General features: G+C 49.3%; 1 protein-coding gene across 1 annotated transcript in view; it reads left to right on the plus strand.

The window, feature by feature from the left end:
- Positions 1 to 22,441, plus strand: part of Ptpn14 (protein tyrosine phosphatase non-receptor type 14) — a 138,510-nt gene that overhangs the window by 89,035 nt on the left and 27,034 nt on the right. The window contains exons 4-10 of the mRNA XM_075989447.1: positions 3,471 to 3,568; positions 6,248 to 6,315; positions 13,048 to 13,118; positions 14,036 to 14,123; positions 17,845 to 17,933; positions 20,386 to 20,473; positions 21,497 to 21,579. Of these exons, the coding sequence (XP_075845562.1) occupies positions 3,471 to 3,568; positions 6,248 to 6,315; positions 13,048 to 13,118; positions 14,036 to 14,123; positions 17,845 to 17,933; positions 20,386 to 20,473; positions 21,497 to 21,579 (585 nt within the window). The remainder of the gene's footprint in view (positions 1 to 3,470; positions 3,569 to 6,247; positions 6,316 to 13,047; positions 13,119 to 14,035; positions 14,124 to 17,844; positions 17,934 to 20,385; positions 20,474 to 21,496; positions 21,580 to 22,441) is intronic.

Genomic DNA, 22,441 nt, shown 5'->3' on the forward strand with positions numbered 1-22,441 from the left:
AACATTTCCCCCAGGGACTGAAAGACCGCCCCATCGGAGAGCGCAGTGAAGAGCTGGCCAGGCTCACGGCCAGCTGTGGTCCCCAACAGAGGACTGAGGCCTGGTCCTCCCCCAGATGACAGCATATTTTGCATCCATGCTCCCGGCAAGTGCTTCCTAAAACTGTGTTAACACCCGGATTCCCCCTGACTTGGAAGTATGTGAAAATAAGTGGAAACCACACACGACCGAGGGCACGGACTGTCCTGGGAGAGGTTCCAACGTTGTGCTAGTAGGAGGGTGAGGTGAGCTTTTACCTCCCTTCTCAGTTGAGGTCCGCCCTCCACCCGGTTTGGTCAGTTTTCAGAATCCCATTGTAGCTTTCTTTAATAAACCTGACAGTAGGCACCCTCTGGCCCGAGAGCCCGCTCTTGGGTTCTTAGCGGGTCTTGCCGTTTGGTTTTCATGCCCTTTAACATGACTGGAGAGGCACGTGGGGTGCACGGCAAGCTGACGCCCTTCCTCGCTCTCCTCGCCCCTCTGTGCTCTCTTCCTCTCCTTTTGGAAAGTAGGATCTTCAGACTCGAAGTGGCTCGTCTTCAAAGCTGATTCTGCTTCCACAGTGAACTCTTGGCACTTAAAAGGGGTTTGATAACTTAGGGACCCTCTTCCCGGCTCCGTCTAGTCCCTCTAAGAACTGCCAGGTTGCGGAGATGAAAGCCTTTCCACAAAAGACTCGCAGGGTCTCTTGAAGAGAAGGTTACCTGGAGGGAGCGAGGCGCTGTTCCCCGGAGAACTGGCCCAGGGACGCAGTGAGCAAGACGGCAGAGGGCACAGAACACAGAACCCTGAAGGGTGGGTGTAGAGCTCAGAGGCCGTACGTCCAGTGCTCCCAAGTGAGAAGCATCCCTCCGGAGCCACGGGCCTCACTCTCCCCGCAGTCTCGCTGAGCTTCCTCCCAGGAGGCACTCTGTGTTGTCAGTTAGCTATTGTCACGTTTTGTTTTGAGACAGGGTCTCACTGTGTAGCCCAGGCTGGCCCAGATCTCACTGTATAACCTAGGCTGGCCTGGAATTTGTGATCCTCTTGTCGGAGTCCCTGGAGTGCCGGGATTACAGGTTCATGGAGTCACACCTGGTGTTGCTTTTTAAGAACCAGCATTTCATATATTTAAATAAGCTGTGCGAGCTTTGCCTATAGTTGAGAGGGTGTGTGTTCCTTCATGCGAAGGGCTTAATGGTGGGCTCCTGGTGGAGTTCCTGGAATATGGAACATAGGAACTGGGGTTATGATTATAGCCTTGGCTCAGAGGGGAGACAGCCAAGCACTTGGTGAGGAGCATTAATCTCTTTGAAAGAAACATGAAAATTGGGAACCATGGACTGGGGAATTGAAGCTCTGCACAGAGGAAATCAGAATGCCAGAGGATATGACTGTGACCATTCAGGGTTCTTAGTGTTGGATTCTTTGATTTACTCTTGTTAGGGCTCTAAGTTCATAGAAAGTTATGCTTCAATGTTATTTGTGCAGATTCTCACAAGGGAGCAAATCATTAGGCTTCCTTTTCTCACTGCCAAGTACTGGCTCTAAACTCCCTAAGACTCAATCTCTTCCTCTCCACCCAACCACACATTAACACACACACAATGCACACACACGCACACGTGCATGCACACACACAGACACACGCAGACACACACATGTGCATGTACACAGACACGCACGCACAAACAAACACAGTGTCCTTGAGTTCACTGGGTTTTGCACTGATCCTGACATTTCCTCCTGTTAGTCTGAGGGCTTTCGGAGTAGACAAAAGTGGCTTTTCATAGCCAGCAGATGACATTGGCCGTGAGTTCTTGTGTCTAGTTCCTTTCCTGTGTGCTGGAACTTGGGGAAAAGAGGAACCAGAACTGTGGTGACAATTAAGGGCAAGTTAAGGACAGAGCAGTGTCCACTGAGGGGTGGCCTTCCATGGACAAGGGGACAAAAGATCTTCTGCTGGTTGGCCTCCCGAGCTGGACGGAGGTCATTCCTTGATTCAGCCAAATGTTATGGGCAGGAGGAAAATTCCTGGCTGCGTGGTGACATCTGCAAAACGGTTATGAATTTATCAGGTAAAATATTAGGTGGGAATAAAAACAAAAGTTACTTTTCTTTTGTACTTTAAGTTTGATTTAAAAGGATTTATTCCCAGTGTTTATTCTTCAGATCTGAGAATAGGTTTTTCCCACCAAAATTAACACGTTTTGGTTTTGGATTGTTTTTTGTTTGTTTGTTGCCCTGCCCTATTGACTGAGGAGGGCGGAGCTTTGCTGGGCTGGGCACAGAGCCAGTGTCGTGTTTTTTTTGTTTTTTTGTTTTTTAAATTTTCGAGACAGGGTTTCTCCGCAGCTTTGGTTCCTGTCCTGGAACTAGCTCTTCTAGACCAGGCTGGCCTCGAACTCACAGAGATCTGCCTGCCTCTGCCTCCCGAGTGCTGGGATTAAAGGCGTTCGCCACCACCGCCTGGCAAAGAGCCAGTGTCTTATCCTCTAGCAGAGCCCTGGACGGGCCTGTCGTAGCACCTGTGACAGTGCAAGGGATTCTTAGCCACAATCAGTTCCTACCCCCTGATGGTCTCTCTCTAGGGAAACCAGGCTTGGGGTGACATTTGAGTTCCCAGGCAGAGTCCTCAAAGTTAGATTAAAATCCAGAGCAGTTGTGACCGGGTCATCAGTTGTTCCCAGAGGTGTTGCGGGACAGAGCCCTGCAGGGCCAGTCTGGGTGAGAGATGGCAGTGAGACCACCTCTCAGCAGGAGCCGTGGCCTGGGAGCAAACACCCGGTTCCAGGAGGTTTCTGAAGGTCTGCATCGTTCTGAGAGAGTGGTTTTGGAAGCAGGAGGTGCACTCAATGTTGCCGCCTCTGCCCAGAGACCTGATCCGCAGCTGCACAGGCAGACTATCTGCATTTTGCTTTCTGAAAAAGCATCCAAGTTAGAAAGTTCAAATCAGCTACCTTTTCATGTGTCTCAAACATGTGAGGTGAGGCCTGGCTCTGAAAAAGACTTCAGGAGAATTCCACTTTATTTGACCAACTAGTGATCTATCTGGTCTACCAGACTTCTGCATCTGTAAATTTTCATGTTTTAACATTAATTTTTAAAATTTTATTCCTACCTTAATTACGTAATCAAGAAAGTCCCTCCACAAGCATGTCAGGTGGTTCTAGATTTTGTCAAATTGACAGTTAAGCCATTGAAAGCAGGTACTGTTAAGTGTTTCTGGGACATTCCCGGTCTCAGTTCATCCTGAGGGCTCACAAACAAGCCGTCCGATGAGAATGTTCTCCCCGTGGACTGGCTTCAGCACCTGTTACATCAGACAGAGGGACACAGGGGCAGAGGTTACTGTCCATCTTTTGTAGCGATGAGGCCATCAGCGTCACCTGCACATCCTGCTGTGAATACCCGGCATGTGTGTTTACGGCTGTCCTCGCTTCCCCAAACAGATACCAGTATTACCTGCAAGCCAAAAAGGATGTGCTTGAAGGGCGGTTACGGTGCACACTGGAGCAAGTGATCCGGCTGGCCGGCTTAGCTGTGCAAGGTAAGGCATCTCTGGAATTCCAGCTTCTGCTTCCTTAGGCTCTTTCAGCGTGAGCAGTTAGATTTGGTGACGCGACCTCTGGCTGAGGCTCTATGTTCATGTCAAGTTGTGCATTAAGATGAGCGGTGATTTTTTGGGGGGTAGCAGGAGGGTGGATTTCTCCAAGCCGCCCCTGACTCAGCCATGCTTGTTTGACTGTGGTTCCATTAGGGTTCTAACTGAAGAGATAGTTTTTAAATTGCCTGTAATTGAGGCTTCCTTTGAGAGTGTGGGAGACATTGTCTCAGGATTGTTCCACTGTACGGTGTGGTCATAGTCTGTACCCTGATGATAGGAATGAGTTACTATAGTACAATAATCTCAAACCCATACTAATATTAATTTCAGTTAATAAATATTAATTCATTAATTTCAGTACAATCGCTGTAACCAATATCCTGTACTTCACTGTCATAGAATTGAAAAGAGAAACTTAGCTTGATGATGGCCATGTGACAAGGAGCATGAATCAGAGTGAGCTTGTCCTGCAACCTGTGCCGCTGTTCCCAACCTTCTCTGCATTGTAGAATGTGTTATTTTCTATGTGTCTATGTGTGCTTTCTATTTTTAATTTTTATTTATGTGCACTTGTACGAGTGTGCTCCAGGTATGTGTAGGGGCCTGAGGAAGGTTTCAGACCTACTGGGGCTGGAGCTGTAGGTGGCTCTGGAGCACCACATCCGGGTGCTTGGGGCCAAACTCGGGTCTTCTGGAAGAACACCAAATGCTCTTGGCCACTCAACCAGCCTCCAGACTTGTATTTGAATGGTGGTTTAAATGCATTTGTTCATATTGAAAATAAGAAGAGTATGTATAATATTTTAAAGATTGTGTGTGTGTGTGTGTGTTTTGCTTACTTGTGTGTCTATGCACCATGTGCGCAATACTTGGTGTGGCCAGAAGAGGGCATCAGATATTTGCCAGCCACCAAGTGAGTGCTAGGAACTGAACCCATGTCCCAGGGAAGCGAGCATCCTTAACTGCTGAGTCACTTCTCCAACCCCAAGAGAGTAGTATATAACTTTCCAAAAGGAAACTATCTCCCTTTCCGTTCTTATTTTCTTGCTAGCTGCAGAGTTCTTGTGGGCCATTGATATAGGAGCTGTGAGCTGGTGGACTTCCCATCCTACACTTAGAACTTGAGTCCTTTGAGTGCTCATGTCTGGAGAGATGGATTTCTTTGACATTTTACTCTGGGTTAAAATGCCCAAAATATATTGCATTTGTCTGTCCTCCCGAGGAGCAGAAAGAGAAGAAACAGTGGGCAGTTGCATTGGAAACAGCTCAGGACTGGGAAAACCCACCGTGTCTGCATGTTATTGGGCCTTTCTTCTTTAAAAGACTTCCTTTTCCGTTCCCTGTGTGTAATCCTCCCCTCGCTGTTCATTCATTTGGTATATTCCGGGCAGCCTGGGTGTTGTAAGATTCTTCAGGAAGTTGGTGGACTCAGTCTGGATTCCCTTTCTATTGGCTCCTTGAAGTGAACTATTTTGCCTGTCTGATGAAGCTTGCTTTAACTCTAGAATGTTTGAAACAGCATTCTCCTAATCTGGGGAGATAGTTTATAGGGAAAGGGCCCCTGTGCGAGGATGAGGACCTGAATTCGAATCCCAAGAACCATGTAAAGCCGGGCACATGTGTGCGTGGATTGGAGGCATAGACAGGAGGATCCTAGGGCTTGCTGGACAGAACAGTGGACTTGAGAGTCAGTGGGAGACCTGTCTCTTAAATACAGTTGCAGAAGCAAGTGAGAAAGATACCGGACATTGGCCTCTTGTCTTCATGTGCCCACATGAAAGAGTGCACATACGCACACACACACATGTCATTCAGCTCTCTCTCTCTCCCTTTCCCTCTCTCCCTCCCTCTCCCTCTCTCCCTCTCCCTCTCCCCTTCTTTCTCTCCAATCCGTTTTGGGCCATTAGAAAGTCACGCCCACAGAAATAAAAGAAGCGATTGGAGATATGGCGTGACTGGACTTGAACGCAGGCTTAGTGGGTCGTCTTTGCTGTTTTGGGGTCCTCATCCAAGAGACAGTTGCACTTCATTTTGGGGGGAATCATCACTGTCTCTGTGACTCCATGGGGCTGGCATTTCTGTGTGCAGAGGCAGCAAAATGCAAGGCATTTGCATGGATTTTGTCTACACGTGCCCCAGCATTCCACTGTGAGATGGTAGCCGGGAAGAACAGAATTCCTGGCATCTTGTGACACGTCAGTGTGTTCAAGGGGTGTGAAGATTTTCCAGGTTGCCAAGGGTGATTTACAGTGGGGATTTCCAGCGGCAATGCATTTCCAGCTATGTCCCTCCATCTTAACCTTGACTTAGAAAGTCCCTTTGGCAGACAGACATAGGATACCAACCTGCTACCCAAACAAACAGACACAGGTTGGTTTTCATGTCTTTAAATAGCCATTTGGGCTTGCTTTCCTAAAAATCAGCTAGTGGGGCTCACATGCCAGCACTGATAGTTGCTAGGTACAAGTGGGGACAACAGGTACAGCTTGGCATCAGTCTTCCTCAGCGGGGCAGCAGCAAGAATGCAGTAGACAGGTATGTGCGGGCACACGTTTGCTGTGTTTTATTCTGTCCCTGTCTTCATGTAATGATTGCTGATGTTTCCCTGGCTTTTCTTCTCAGCGGATTTTGGAGACTATAACCAATTTGATTCCCAAGAATTCCTCCGAGAATATGTCCTCTTCCCTATGGTGAGTTCATTTCTTTTTTTCCCCTTGGTTTTTTACTTTCCTTGGCTATTTCATTCTTTATTTTGAAATTCTCTGTGCTTCCTGGGGAGGAGGTCTGAGTCCTTTAATATAGGTACAAGTTTTACGAAGCACCAGGAGTGTAAGGGGGGCATCTTCCCACATCAAGACACTTCTGGTTTTTTCCTCCCTGCTAGAACCTTGGTAGCAGAGAGAACTAGCACCAAGTCTTGTGGGTTGATTTTCAGTCTATCAGTTCTAATAGTGTTTTTTCCCTTTTGATGGAATCTGTACTTGTGGGTTGATTTTCAATCTATCAGTTCTAATAGTGTTTTTTCCCTTTTGATGGAATCCGTACTTTTTGTGTACACAGTCATATAATCCGCAGATCTGGACGATTTTACCTCTCTTTCCTGTGCAGATCTTCATTTATTCACTCATTATTGCCCTAATTATTTTAACTGGGCTGCTAGGACCATTTGAATGGAAGTGGTGGTTGTGGGCAGGGAAGGCGGTTCGGCTGTAGAGCGCTTGCTGAGTTTGCGTGAGTTCAATCCTCAGAGCCACGAAAGAGGACAAGAAATGGGGGGAGATTGGTGAAAGTATACAGAAACCAGTTTAATTTATAAGAGCATAAAAAGCCTATAAAACATAGGAATAAATGCACCCAAGGAGCTGGAGGGCTCATGCACTGACAGCCACAGAACACTGATGAGAAAAATCAAGATTACACAGATGTTCTGGGGTTGTGGCTTGGAAGAATTGGTGTTAAAATGCCCATGCAGCCCAGAGATTTAATGCGACCCCTGTCAAAGTCACAAAGCCATTCTTCACAGAAATAGGAAAAGCAAAACTTAAAATTTATGTGTAGCCACAAAAGATGCCAAGTAGCCAAAACAGTGTTGAGCCAGGGGAAACCAGAGCCGTGGACTTTGTGCTTTCTGGTCTGAGGTCATTATCATGTTTGCTGGGTAATTTATGTCAACTTGACATAGGCTAGAGTCATTTGAAAGGAGAGAGCTCCAACTGAGAAAACACCAGAACAATACCTCCATAAGATCGGGCTGTAGGCAGGCTTGTAGGGCATTTTCTTAGTTAGTGATTGATGGGGGAGGGCCCAACCCATTGTGGGTGGTGTCACCCCTGGGCTGGAGGTCCTGGGTTCTATAAGAAAGCCGACTGAGCAAGCCAGCAAGCAGCTCCCCTCCATGGCCTTTGCGTCGGCTCCTGCCTCCAGGTTCCTGCCCCGCTTGAGTTCCTGTCCTGATTTCCTTCAGTCCTGGACTGTGGATGCAGAAGCCACACAAAGCCTTTCCTCTCCAGCGTGTTTTTGGTCATGGTGCTTCTTCATAGAAGTAGTGACCCAAAGGAAGACTACGCAATGGCTGGAGACCGACAGCAGCGTGGTGCTGACTTATATAAGCAGACACATTGACCACCGGCTTGGAATAGAGCCCAGAAATAAGTCCACACATGTACAGCCAGATGCTTTTTGACGAAGAGGTCAAGGGCAAGCAAGGGGAATGGCAGTATCTACAGTACCTTTTGTTGGGAGAGCTTGGCGTCCACATGAAATGGGATGGAATTGGGGCCTTATGTCACCCAGTGTCTATGAGTCAGTTCCAAGTGGATTAAGATGCAGGTTTAAGTCCTGAGACTGAACCGTAGAGGAGGACAGAGGGGCTCAAGACCTTGGTCTGGGCAATGGTTTCTGGCATATGACCCCAAGGCACAAATAAGTAAAGAGCATCAGGGTCGCATCCTAAAGAAGTTCTGCCCTGCAAAGGACGTCATTTATGGAGCGAAGCTCACACATGGGAGAAAATATTTGCAAATCATACTTTGGACAAGGGGCTTGTAGCCACATCTGCGGAACTCAAACGTGATGCTAAGAAAACACATGACCCTACCACAAAATGGACACAGGACCTTAATAGACATTTCTCAAAAGAAGATTTTAAAAAATCCAGGAGAGGGCTGGAGAGATGGCCCAGTGGTTAAGAGCATTGTCTGTTCTTCCAAAGGTCCTGAGTTCAATTCCCGGCAACCACATGGTGGCTCACAACCATCTGTAATGAGGTCTGGTGCCCTCTTCTGGCCTGCAGACGTACACACAGAACATTGTACACATAATAAGTCAATATAAATAAATAAATAAATAAATATCCAGGAGATACATGGAAAACACTCAGCATCATTGATCACGAGGGAGTCAGTTTAAACTATGATAGAATACCGCTTCATTCCTGCTGGGTTAACTGTTGTCCAAGAATAGTCGCGAGGGTGTGGGGACAGTGAACCTGTGACTGCACCTGGTCGCTAGGATATTTGTTAGTAACCGTCACAGGGCAGGTATGGGAGAGACAAGGTCTCCTCATCTGTTGCACCTGGTCGCTAGGATATTTGTTAGTAACCGTCACAGGGCAGGTATGGGAGAGACAAGGTCTCCTCATCTGTTGTGAAGACCCTTGTCTCCTGGGTCCTCTCCAGTCCTGCTCCTCCAAGCATAGGGAACTACCCCAGGCCTTGGTAGTTGGGTGTCATCTCCTGGCAAGCACCCTGCAGATCTGTGACGTCAGTGTTCCCCTGCCTGCTCCTCAGGAAGGCCTTCTGCCTGCCCGTCCGTGGGCAGCAGCCATCAGCCATGTCCTGGTCATGAACTTGCACCTGGGTGAGCGCTTCCCAACCCCTTCCATGTTTGAACTTGCCCATTCTTGTCATGGCAGTTAGAATGCCAGGCGTGGGGTCCCCATAGCAGAGACTTGGTGGCCCACTGTTGTCTAGCACATAGGGTGTGCTCATACGTGTTTCTGGAATGAGCCATTGAAGTAAAACTGACCGTTCCGAAGCTGATTGGAGAATAGATGAGGTGTCATCTGGGGAATTCTGCTGCCTGGTTGGTGGCTTCACTGAGAGGGGTTTTAGTGAACATAACTGAACTCGCCGAGAAGGCAACTCGCGAAAGAGCTGAGCTGCAAGCAGCCCCGTGTGATGTGTGATGGCTCTGCTTGTAGAGACGGCCACTCACCATGTTTGCCATGTAGCTTTTTGTTGTTGTTGTTCAGTGTTTGGTCCCAAATGCTGCCCTGGGTAATAGACACCTGGGAATGAAATTGTACAAGAACCACGGCATGCATGCTCCCAGGGGGAGATTTGCCCAATTGGGGTGCAATTCTATAGATCAGGATTATAATCAGGATTTGACCTGGGGAGGTACCACATGGACCTCAGGGGTTAGGAAAGGCTCAGAGACAACTGGGGAGTCTCCTGTATCATGGGTAAGGGGTAGAGCGGAGGGGACAAGGCATGATTAGGATGGGGAGGAAAGAAAAGACTCTTGGGAGAGTCAGCTGTCACTTGGCTATAGCCTGTCCATTGGGAGGAGAATCACGGCAACTGGGACCCAAGGCTTCTGAGGAGTTAGGGTTCTTGGATCCTCATGGCGGCAATTTCTGCAGTGAACAGAGACCGTTTGGGGTGTATTGGAGTCTAAAGGACAGATGCTGCGGTTCTCAAGTTCTCTTTACCACAGATTGCCCCGAGACACATGGATAGTTACAGGAAAGGAGGATTAGGGGAGGCACAGAAGTACCCAATATTCCAACTGGGCTCTGGTCCCACAAGGGGCTCAGCCCGTCTAATGTGATCTACTGTAGTCATTTATATAATAACCGTCCCCAAAGAGCTTGCGACACAGGTTTCTCAGAGCACGCTCCCTTGTCCAGATGAAGCTCAGGTGGACTGAGGGCTGCCAGTCTTTCCACTGCTGCTTCCTACCCTGTGCCAATCTCTGGAACCTTCTCCTCCATAGCTGTCCTTTCCCCTGCCTGAAGGCTTTTGTAGGTGGGTACCACTGGAAAGGAAGCACAGCTTAGGTGTCAACAGAGACATTAAAACATTTAAGCAGACCCAAGGAGATGGTTGAATTGGAAAACTGCTTGCCCTACCAGCACGAGGACCAGAGTTTGATTCACAGAGCCCACATCCAAAGCTGGGTGCTGTGGCATGCGCCTGGATCCCAGCAGCAGCTCAGTGGGAAGCAGAGACAGGCAGATCCCTGAAGCTTGCTGGCCTGGTAGCCTAGCCTGCTTAGCAGAGCTCTAGGGCAGTGAGAGAGCCCGTCTTGGCAAAGGGTAGAAGGCACCTGAGGACCCCCACATCACAGCATGTACACATGCACCCCAACCCCACATGCTCCCCACACCTCTCTTCAGGATAAAGGATTCATCTGGGCCAAACACGTGCCAGGCAGGTTCCTATGATGAAAGTATGTATATTCCCGGCCCTTTTTGTAATTTTTATCTTGAAGCAAGGTCTCAAGTTGCCCAAGCTAACTCTGAACTCACTACATAGCCTAGGTTAACCTTGAACTTGTGATCATCCTGCCTCAGCTATCCTGATTCCCAAACTACTGAGATTATTGTTCTTAGATTTATGCTCGCTCTCTTCAAAGTGGTTTGCCCTTAGCCCCAAGTGGAAGTTCATATTCAAATTTAAAGTTAAATGAGTTAGAGGTTGAGTTTGTGGTTGTATTGGCCATGGCCTAACTGCTCAGTAGCCACGTGTGTTTAGGGCAAAGATCAGGCATATTTTGATGTCCCTCCTCGTCTCCCTGGGCAGAGCTGGAGATGAAGCTGGTGGCTGCCCATGCTCACTGCTGAATTGGGTATGTTCCAAGCGTGGCCTGCAACCCTCATCAATTTTTTCTGAGTACACATCCTGAGTCCACCGTGCTGTGACCTGTCCTGGGTGGTCTGTGGTCTGAACCCTTACCACATAGTCGCTGAGTGGTGCTTAGGCTACACAGGGCTAGCACCCTTACTGGCTGTACAACCTTGGGCAAGTTAGCTGATGGTTCGAAGCCCCTGTCTGCACATCCGAAGTTAGAATAGACCCGTTCCCACTTTGAAGATCAAGGAGGAGAGCAGTATGAGGGACCTACCCTGGTCCAGGGTAAATTCTCAATAACCAGTTATTTGGATGTGTTACTATTACAGTGACTCTGTCTGTGATATGCAAATATGAGCTGATTAAATAATGTCACTGTCTGCATTTTGAAATGCAAACTGAGAAGATAAGCAGAGGGATAAGCTACTGTTATCCAGTTTTGTATGGTCAAAACCTCCTCTATAATAATGTGGAAATTATATGCCATACATCGAGTTCAGTCAGTATTCATTGACTACTCACTTTGTCTTATGAACTTGGAAGGGTCATTGTGGAAAAGCCCCATGACTGACCTCTTACAGGATGGAAAGAACTGCTGTCCCTGAGGGACCCAGATTCTAGCAGGTGACGGGAGACAAGGAATGAAATAGGATGGTGTGTAGATGGAGTATGTGTGTAACCACAGAAGAAACACTGTAGACAGAACATGCAGGAGGTTTGTGGAGGCCCCCACAGCAGAGGAGCTATGGCCAGGGGAGGGAAGGCACCGTGAAGTATCCATAGTGAGAGTGGAGACAGGATGTTTCCTGTTGTGTGGTGGGACTGTGTGGGCAGGAGTCTAAACGGAGACAGTGAAAGCTGTGTTGAGAACAGAAGCCTGCCCGAGGCTCTGAACTCTGAGGGGAGGAGATCTGGAAGGAATGGCTGGGTCCCACTAAAGAACGGTCCAGATGCCAGGCCCAGGTGTGGACCTAATTGTACAAGCAGTGGGGAGCGTGGCAAGTTCTCAACTTTCTGCTGGGTTCTGCTGGAGCTCGCAAAGGGAAGCATGCATTCCTCCGCCGAGGGAGGGAAGGCGGATGAATGGCCCCGTTTGATCTTCCCTACTCCCCAAGCTGTCAGGTGGCTTCTCCTCAGCAGAGAAAAGAACAAAGTTAAGTACACAGGCGTTCCACAGGTGTGTGGCTGTGGCACACACCCTGCCATTTGTCATTCAGCCCCTGCCACGCACACACATCTCTGGGGTGTACATACCTCTGCTGCCACCCCCCACACACACAGGTGGAGGCATTGAGTTGAATATAATAGCAGAAGGGTGCCTTTGGGCGTTTTCAGAGTTGGAACTTGGGTTTTAACGGAGCCTTTGATCTGTACCTCAGCTTGTTCTGTCCCCGTGTGCCTTTTAGAATCCACACCTGGTGTGGCTAAGGTGCTTGCAGCTAGTGTCTCAGGCACACAACACACTTGCGGTCTCACGACTGGAAGCTCGCTTATTTCCCAGGGTTCAGTTGGGAGATAACTGAACAGTAAAGCTTGCAAAGACGTGAGTTTGGTCCCCAGAACCCACGTGGAAGCAAAGCTGGCTTGCAGTCCCAGTGCTGACGAGGCAGAACCCAGTGAATCCCCGGAGCCTTCCGGTTAACTGGCCTGACCTCCCTGGTGAGTTCCAGGCTAGCGAGAAACCTTGTGTTTAAATTCAAACAATGGGGAAAGCCAACTAACCCACCAAGGTGGCTACAACAAGAGGCAAGAGCTGAGGTCATTTTATGCTATCCACACATTCATGTGCACACACACACGCACACCTACGCAAGCACATACCAAGCAATTTAATAAAAGTGCATCTGGGAGGCAGATGGTCAGTAAAGAAAAAAAAGCTGCCTAGGTCCCACCGGCTGTGGTAGGAGCTGTGTTGTCTGGGTCCCACCAGCTGTGGTAGGTGCTGTCCCTTCTGGGTCCCACCGGCTATGCTAGGAGCTGTGCGCAGGAGAGAGAAAGGGAGTGTGTCACTGGGGACGCCTGACCAGGGAGGCACTGACAGTGACCCGAGTGTTCCTGTTCTTCCAGGATTTGGCCCTGGAGGAGGCTGTTCTGGAGGAGCTGACGCAGAAGGTGGCCCAGGAGCACAAAGCCCACAGGTAAGATGGGTAGAGATTGAGACTTCATCCAGCCAGCATAAAACACTGTCTGTGGGGTGGGTCTTCATAGCTTCGCCCACCCCTGGCCTGGGTCACATGGTTTCCTGGCTTCTACCCATGTGGCTGGGCTCTGGGTTCTAAGGAGAGCTTGGGGGTAGGGGGGTCTGTGCTTCCCTGCTTCCTCACATCCCCTTCCCTCCTCAGTCTTTAAAATATTTTCATTTTAAAATTGTAGAAATTTTCTAGCCAGGCGGTGGTAGCTCATGACTTTAATCCCAGCGCTTGGGGGGGCAGGGAGGCAGGGCAGATGGCTGTGAGTTCAAGGCCAGCCTGGTCTACAAGAGCTAGTTCCAGGACAGGCTCCAAAACTACAAAGAAATCCTGTCTCGAAAAACAAAAAACAAAAAAGCCGGGCGATGGTGGCACACGCCTTTAATCCCAGCACTCGGGAGGCAGAGGCAGGCGGATCTCTGTGAGTTCGAGACCAGCCTGGTCTACAAGAGCTAGTTCCAGGACAGGCACCAAAGCCACAGAGAAACCCTGTCTCGAAAAAACAAAAAGAAATAAAAAAGAAACAAAAAGAAAAACAAAAAACACACACACAAAAAAATTGTGATCCACATATTGTCTTTTTAAAGCAGACATCATTGTTCACAGGGATGTATCGGATAATTAGTGCTTTAAAGGCTATGTCTCCTAGTTGGAAAATTTACCTTCCCTTTCTTATTCCTTTTTGAGTAAAAGGCCGCTGATCGTTAATGCCACCTTACCAGGTGCTACCCTCCCTGGTGGAAATGAACGCCATCCCCGGAGAGCAGGGCCGGCGCACAGCTCCGGGATTTGCGTTAAGATGTTGGTGTTTGCCGCTGGCTTTGGACTGCCACCCATTTCCTCCTCTGGTGCTGTTTTGATTGTAGTGGGATCCCGCCTGCAGAAGCCGAGCTGATGTACATCAATGAAGTAGAACGTTTGGATGGATTTGGACAGGAGACCTTCCCGGTGAAGGTGACACACCTTTCCTGCCCCTGCACATTTCAGAGTTAGCCTGGGTGGCCCTGGGCCAGAATGGCTTCCCTTCTCCGTGTCATGTGACGATTGATGTCTTTCTTACCTTTTCCTCCCTGTGACAAAAAGAGACGGGACAAGAAGTGGCTTATAGGGGGGAAGGTTAGCTTTAGCTCACAGTTCAGGGGGTACAGCCCTTGGTGTTGGAAAAGGAATTGAGACAGCCGGTCACGTGGTGTAAGCAACCAGAAAGTAGAGTCAACAGGAAGTAGAACTGGGCGGTGAAACCCCAAGACTCGTCCTCAGTGGCCCACTTCCCCCAGGCGGGTTCCATAACCTCCCCAAACAGTGTGACCAGCTGGGATGAACTTTTCAGACACATGAGCTTATCGGGGACATTTCTCGTTCTGACCCTGGCAGTTAAGAACGCCCTTCAGGTAAAGCTAACGCTTTTTCTGAGCTCAGAGAGTTTGGGATTGAGCTTCAGCAGATCCTGCCCGTCTGCTTGGACAGTTGTCTACGATTAGAGCCTTACAGTAGTGCGTCCCTCCCCTTCAGCTGCCAAGGACAGCTGACGTGCCGTGGACACGTACAGCCAGGCTAGCTAGCAGCTTTCTTCCTTTGCGTCGTCTCCTCTCTTTCCTTTGGATGTGGGGATGATCACTGGTGAGCCAGATTGAAGCATCTCCACTGCGCAGTCATGTTTTGTCTCTGCAGCTCTAGAGCTGTGAGTGGTGGGTGTTTTGTTAGAGCGCATCCTTTGTTAGAGCCCCACCTCCTGGAGTGGGTGTGACTGGGAGAATCATGAGCCCATCGTCCAAACTCGGTCTCGCCTCTCTGCTGACCAACTCTTCAAAAGATGGCGTTCCATCAGAAACCTAATGCAGCTGGCACACCCCGGCGAGCTGGGAGGGGCCTGTGATTTCCGCACACACGTTCTTCACGCTGGCTGCTTTAGCACACGCTCGGCTCCCTCTCTGGCTTGCTTACCATTTGCGCTAACGACAGCTGCCTGCGAGCGGTCGAACAGAATCAAGCGAGGTGGCCGCATCCCGTGAAAGGGGCTAAATGGCCCTCTTTTCGATTTGTTTAATTTCCTTTGCTTCTCTAACGGCCGCCCTTGGTAGGACTGTCATCCATTTCCCTTGCAGAAATGCCTGGCGAGGCCATCTGCAGCCCACATATAGTCGCGATATTTCGGGTCACTGAAAAAAAAATCAGTAAACTTTTCTCGATTTCTACCCAGCCAGCTTTTCTGCCTGGAAGTTGGGGGTTTTGCTGTGGCCGTCGTTTGCTTATTTTTAGTGTCTGAGCCATAGGAAGGGAGGGCACTCAAGCTAGAGCCGAAGTCTACTTGTAGAGCTTGGATATCTTTCCATCTTCAGTGGATTCATCTAGTAGGTTCTCCAGGGAGGACCAGCAGTGCTGATCTCTTTGGGGAACTTGGCTGAACTGCCCAGTTCCACCAGTATATCTGTCCCTGGTGGAGGTAACCATCTGCAGACGCTGGATGCTGGGTGACCTAGGATGCTAGGTGGGAGGGGGTGGGGAGTGACCTGCCTTGAAGAAGTTTGCACAAGCAGAGAGCTGAGTGTGCAAGGATAGACGGTGAGATGGATAACAGGGCCCCTGTGTGCACTTCCGTTTAGAGCCACCAGCTTTCCCATAAATGGTTCCCCAAAATGTCCCCAGCCCTCCTTGGGTACCATCTGTCCTTCCTAAAACCTCACATACACTCACGTAGCTTCTGGCTGAGCTGCCCCTACTAATGGAGCCTCTGAGCTCACAGAAGGTTGCTCAGATGTGGCTCAACCCAGGACTACAGTTCAGTAGGATGCCAAGCATTTAGGTTTGGTCCAGTGTGATGCCCGTAGCATCCAGTGTAGCACAGCTGCCTCAGGCATCCTTCTGTGTGTTCTTACATCATCCTGCTCCGGGAATGGCTCTTTCTGGGTCACTTTTACCCTTGACTCTAGTGTGAACCTGCAGGCGAAGCATCTGGGGTATTCTTGTAGGGTCTCCTTTCCCTCCCTTCTCGTGCTCCCCACCTTACTTTTCCATGTGCATCTTTCTGTGGTATAACTTATCTTTCAGCTTTTCTTTGGTTTGCAAACCATGTTGTTTCTTCTCCCCCAGTTCTTGGCCCACCCCTCAGCTCATGGAGTAGCTCACCCTGGCATCAGAGGCTTAACTTCCTCGCCACTACTTCCTGCATGCTGGGGTTACTGGGGTACACCACCCCGCCTGACCTGTTTTCCTCTTGTATCCTTCCTGGGTTGACCACCAGGCTGTCTTACCAGAAGTCTTGTACTGGCAACTTTGAAGGGGAGGGTTCCAGCTTGGTGCTGTCTCTTGCCTTATAGCTATCTCTATCTTTAAAATGACGAACTAAATGGTATGTATTTATATATAGTGTCTTCTGAACCTGTGTGTATGTAGGATGGGGAATCAGGCTATCTCACAGTCTTAGCATTTTTGTGGGGTGAACAGAAAATCTGTTCTCAGTGGATTGTTGAGAATACAGCGTGTCGCTACTAACTGCAGCCAGCACAGTGCACAGGAGATCCTGGAATTTGTCCCTCTAGTTTAGTTAGCGTTCGTATTGACTCGCATCTCCTCACCCCTGCAGCCTTGCTGCCCCATGCTGCTGATGAGATGAACTCCATCTCAGTGAACACAGCATTTGTCTTCCTGTGCCTTTCTGGTTTCACTTATAATAATGGCCTCTAGTTTCAAACACCAGAGTATCCTGTTTAAAGCCTACACGGTATTCCACTGTGTGGTGTACGCGCACACCATACCATACCTCACTATGTGATGTGCACACACACCCTATCACACTGCCCTGTGGTGTGCACACACACCGTACCACACAGCACTATGGTATACACACACTATGGTGTGCACACACACCGTACCACACCGCACTATGGTGTACACACACTATGAGGTGCACACACACCGTACCACACCGCACTATGGTATACACACACACTATGGTGTGCACACACACCGTACCACACCGCACTATGGTGTACACACACTATGGTGTGCACACACACCGTACCACACCGCACTATGGTATACACACACTATGGTGTGCACACACATTGTACCACACCACACTATGGTGTACACACACTATGGTGTGCACACACAGTGTACCACACCACACTATGGTGTGCACACACACTGTACCACACCACACTATGGTATACACACACTATGGTGTGCACACACTATGGTGTGCACACACATTGTACCACACCGCACTATGGTGCACACACATTGTACCACACCGCACTATGGTGTGCACACACACCGTACCACACCGCACTATGGTGTACATACACTATGGTATACACACACTATGGTGTGCACACACATTGTACCACACCGCACTATGGTGTGCATGCACACCGTACCACACTTCATTATGGTGTACACACACACGTACCACTCACTCCCTATTATGTGGGATACACGCACACTATACCACACCCCACTGTGTGGTGTACACACACACCGTACCACTCCCTACTATGTGGGGTACACACACACCATACCACTTCCTACTATGTGGGGTACATGCACACCCTACTTCCCCCCACCTCTTTCTCCACTGGTCTCTTGGCAGACACTTCGGCTGTTTGACCTTGGCTATTGTGAAGGCTTAGCAAGGTCACGGTGGTAACAAACACGTTCTCTTGATCCTCTGCAGGACAATCAGGGCAACAGCACACACCTCGGCATTTTCTTTATGGGAATTTTCGTGAGGAACAGAATCGGAAGACAGGCGGTAATATACAGGTAACGTGTTCCTCCCTTGAGAGACTGTGGGCAGGGCCATGGACTGTAGTTATGTAATGAGTTAAGAGCCACACTGGACCTGAGTGGACTCTTATTTTCTCAGTTCAGATAAAATTGGCCTTCTTCAGGATTGATGGGGCTAGGGGAAAATTGATACTGCTTTTCCCAGAGGTTTATTTAATTCCTTCCTCTCTGGCTACAGGAAACACGCATTTCAAGTCTACTGAGTCAGTGGTGCAGACCTTGAGAGCAGGAAGAGCGGGCTCTGTAGTCGGTCCTGCTGATTGCTTTTGTTAGGACTGTCTCTGGATGTTTAGATCCAAACCAGATTCTTCCCATAGCCCCGTGCTCTCTGTGTGACCACATGTGTTAGCCAAGAACAAAGTCATCTTTATACTAACAAAAGGGGACTGATAGTCTATAAAAGTGTATTTTAGGGGCAGTTAGTCAGCGATAACAAATGAAACGACTGAGTGCTTTATTTTTATTATTATTATTACTTGGACCCTTTAACCTTCTTTTCTGTTTAGCACAAGCAAACCCTGTCCAGCGGTGTGGTCAGTGTCCACTAGCTGGCTCATTGCATGGTTGCCCGTAGCTTCCATGATGACAGCCTGTTCGCCTTTGTGTACCTGGGCAGTCTGGCCCTGTGCTGATGCCCCAACAGGCAAAGCGTGAGCTCTCGGGATCAGTCAGGGCTGCCTTTCCAGACAGTTTCTAACCCAGATCACTGCTCTGCCATCGTTTTATGATTTTCCCTCTTTGATTTTTGAAGCTACAACGTGTATGGAGACCTTTAGGATAAACGTTTAAGGGCTAGGGAACTGTATCTCAGTTGGTAAAGTCTTGCAAGGACCAGAGTTCTGTTCCCGGGACCCACATAAAAGATGCTGGATAGGTTGACCCAGGCCCGAATCCCAGAGCTGGGAGGCAGGTGCAGGTGGAGTCTTGGGATTTGCTGGCTAGTCAAACTAACTTGCTTGGCAAGTTCCAGTCTGGAAAGAGACTGTCTCAAAATCCAAAGTAGATAGTGACTGGGGACTGATACCCAGAGTTGTCCCCTGGATTCCACAAGCACATGAACCTGTAGACACGTGAGCACTCCTACACACCTGTGCTGCTGAACTCCAGACAGACTGCAGATGTCAGTCTGCCTCTGGCAGGGGTTGTTCCGTCCCTTCAGGAGCTGTTCCCAGGAGGGCTCAGCTGAGGAGCTCCTGTAGAGTTTGGGCAGTTGCTTTGAAGGAATTCAACTGGCAGGGAGAAGCCTCCCGTCTTGAGATTTTGGAAGTAGCAGGTGTCTGCTCAGCAGGTGTCTCTGTCAGGGAGCATTTGGAAAGGGGAGAGGGCTCGTGGGCATGTGTGGGGAGCACAGCTCTTCTGGAATGGGCAGGTGACTGGGAGTGACTTTGAAAACCCCAGGTAAGAACTCATCGGTCAGCCTCGGGGAGTGGATTCACTGACTCTGGTTCTCACCAGTGTCTACATCAAATCTTCTCTAAGAAGGAGCAAATCAGCCACTTTTTCCTGCTTTAGATAGGATGTGGGACTTGAACTCTGTACACGGATTACAGACATGGAGATGTGGAATCCCTACTGAGTGAGGAACCTGTGGTCTTCCGGGGGTCTCTTGAGAGATCTAACCACAGAATGAAAATCTTACATCACAGTGTGGTGGGGAGCAGGCACTCCAGAAGATTCTCTTTTTCTGGGAGAATGGTAGGGGATGCCGAAGGGCTGGGGACGGAGTCCAGATGGTGCACTGTTTGCTCAGCATGCAAGAAACCTTGCACTCAGTCCCCAGCACCATATAAATGTTAGTGTAGTGGCCGAAACAGGAGGATTAGAAGTCCAAGGTCACCCTTGGCTATGAGGTAAGTTTGCGATCAGCCTCTAGTACGTGAAACTGGAAATTGTCTAAGGAAGTAAGGAAGGAGGAAAGAAAACCAGACTCAACAGATTGGGTAGGCTTCCGTGAGCATGGTGGATGGAAAAGGGACCAGTGGGGAGCTGTAGCTCGGACATCTGCTGAAGCCCGAGCCTTAACAGAATGTCTAGGAACCAAGTAGAATGGGAGGCAGCCGCTTATCTCCTGCTGTCTGGCGCCTGCTTCTGGGATTAGAGTCCTCACAAGACCCTGGCGTCCACAGGCCCCACACGTAGGTGGATTCCCTGTGTCCTCCCGCCTGAATCCATGCATTGAGTGAGTCCCCTTGCACACCAGGTCTCCGAGAGCTGCCAAGGAAAGTGTGCACATGTGTGTGCTGCCGTGACTGGTGCATAGATACAGAAACTACCGGGGGACGTCATTCCCGAAGATGGCACAGTGAATCCGGAGTGCACACTAGTCAAATATTTAATGCAGTTAAATCACAATTGTAAGATGAGACATTTCTCAGGGTGGATACACAGACCGTCTTGGAGTAAACCTAGTCACATTTCTTTGGCGCAGGTGGAATGACATTGGGAGTGTCACCCACAGCAAATCAACCATCCTTGTAGAGCTGATTGACAAGGAGGAGACAGCACTCTTCCACACAGTGAGTCCAGGGGTCTGCACAGCTGAAGGAGGGATTCTTTTCTTTAAGCTAACAATGCCTTGCCTCATTCTCCATGTCCTGATACTTTCAATGCTGAGGGCACTGTTGTCATCTGTGAAGTCTACACTCAAGGACTGCACGGTCAAGTTGGGCGCACGCGCACACACATCCTAATAATATTTTAAATATGTTTACAGTACTGAACTGCCTTCCTAGGTATCCGGGGGCCCATGCAGCTCATGGCTGCATATTGGACACAACTCTACTCCGTAAGGGACTCAGTGCTATTGAAGGAGTTCTTTCTAATACTTGCCTGGTCCTGCATGACCTCTTGCAAGCGATGCATGTTCTCACTGGGTTTGTCCAGCATGCCATGCCACTCTGGTCACAGCCTTCCTCAGGTGACTCCTAGTTAAGTCACATTGCATTTTCTGTTGCTGGCTGACCTGCGTTTTCCAGCCCCTCATGACCCTGGATTTGGGTCCCTTCTCAGGAGCCAACATTGTTCCCCTCGTCATCCTGTCTCTGGTTGAATGACATTGGTGTTAATCGTAGGCCCTGCCTTGATTCAAGAATTGGTTTTGAGCCTGGCAGTGGTGGCGCACGCCTTTAATCCCAGCACTCGGGAGGCAGAGGCAGGCGGATCTCTGGGAGTTCGAGGCCAGCCTGGTCTACAAGAGCTAGTTCCAGGACAGGCTCCAAAACCACAGAGAAACCCTGTCTCGAAAAACCAAAAAAAAAAAAAAAAAAAAAAAGAATTGGTTTTGAAAGTTGAGGTGAGAACCTGGCAGTTCCTCACTGCAGACCAGAACCTCTGGAGAATTGATAGATGGTCATTTCTGCCATCTTTGCCGAGCTGTGGTAGCTTGGGCCCCATTGACGTCACAAAGATTGGTTTGCTTCCTGGCCCAGCGTGTTAGTCTGTACTTCGGATGGAAGGAGAGGTGTACATGGAGAAGTCTATGTGAAGTACATATCTAATCTAATGAATGCTTATTTCTTTCCCATCTCTTCTTTTTCAAGGATGATATTGAAAATGCCAAGTATATTTCCCGGTTATTTACAACACGGCACAAGTTTTACAAACAGAACAAGATCTGCACTGAGTGAGTAAATGTTTAGCTCACCGTCTCTCTGGACGGCTTGGTCCTATTAAATCAGGGCTTCTGAGAAGTCCCGGTCCCGTTTCCAGTTGTTCTTTCCCCTTGATCTTTATAGAAGCCATAGGAGGAGTCTAAAGCCAGTCAGCAGCGAGAGATGTTTAAGTGCCGTCTACTGCAGTCCGTGTGCCTAGAGAGACAATCATTTTCAAATTGACTATAAATGCTTCACTTCCTGGATGGGTGGGCCGCATCAGTGCCGTTCCGGCACTCGGCTCTGAGTTCGGAAGAGCCCAGCTGTTCCCAATTTGCCCAGGTGCCCCTCCGTGTTAGATGTGGAGTATATTCAGAAGTGGGGAGCGGAGTGATGAGCCAACTTAAAAGAGAGGATGCTGCCGCTGGATCGGCCTGTTTCCGCTCACAGTTGGCTAGCCCTGCGTGTGCTCCTGGGTCGTGCCATCTGACTGCAAATGAGAGGCCAGGGTAATTAGAGGGGGATTTGGAAGGCACTCCGAGATGGCACGCATCTGTGTGTCTTTTTAATTTAGTTCGGAAATAAAGATGATAAATCTGAGCCTGATTGAGGGCACTTCCTCGTGGCCTGACCTCGGAGACGGCGTGCCGGGGGCCCACTCTGTCAGCGCCTTTACATAGGTCGCTTTCAAAAGGCGTTCCTCAGCAGAGCGCATTTGCCGCTTGGGCCCCCAAGGTGTTTAATTTTGGTTCAAAGAGCATCAGGGATGTAAATGCAAGCGAGGGGCTGTCTTTACGCTCCCACAGTGGGCACATCCAAGCAGGGTGGCATATTGCGGGACGGCAGGTGCCGCTGCAGAAGGCAGCGGCTCAGAACTGGAGCCCCAGGTCATGG

This window comes from Microtus pennsylvanicus, chromosome 10 (assembly GCF_037038515.1).
Source record: "Microtus pennsylvanicus isolate mMicPen1 chromosome 10, mMicPen1.hap1, whole genome shotgun sequence".
Taxonomy (NCBI): Eukaryota; Metazoa; Chordata; class Mammalia; order Rodentia; family Cricetidae; genus Microtus; species Microtus pennsylvanicus.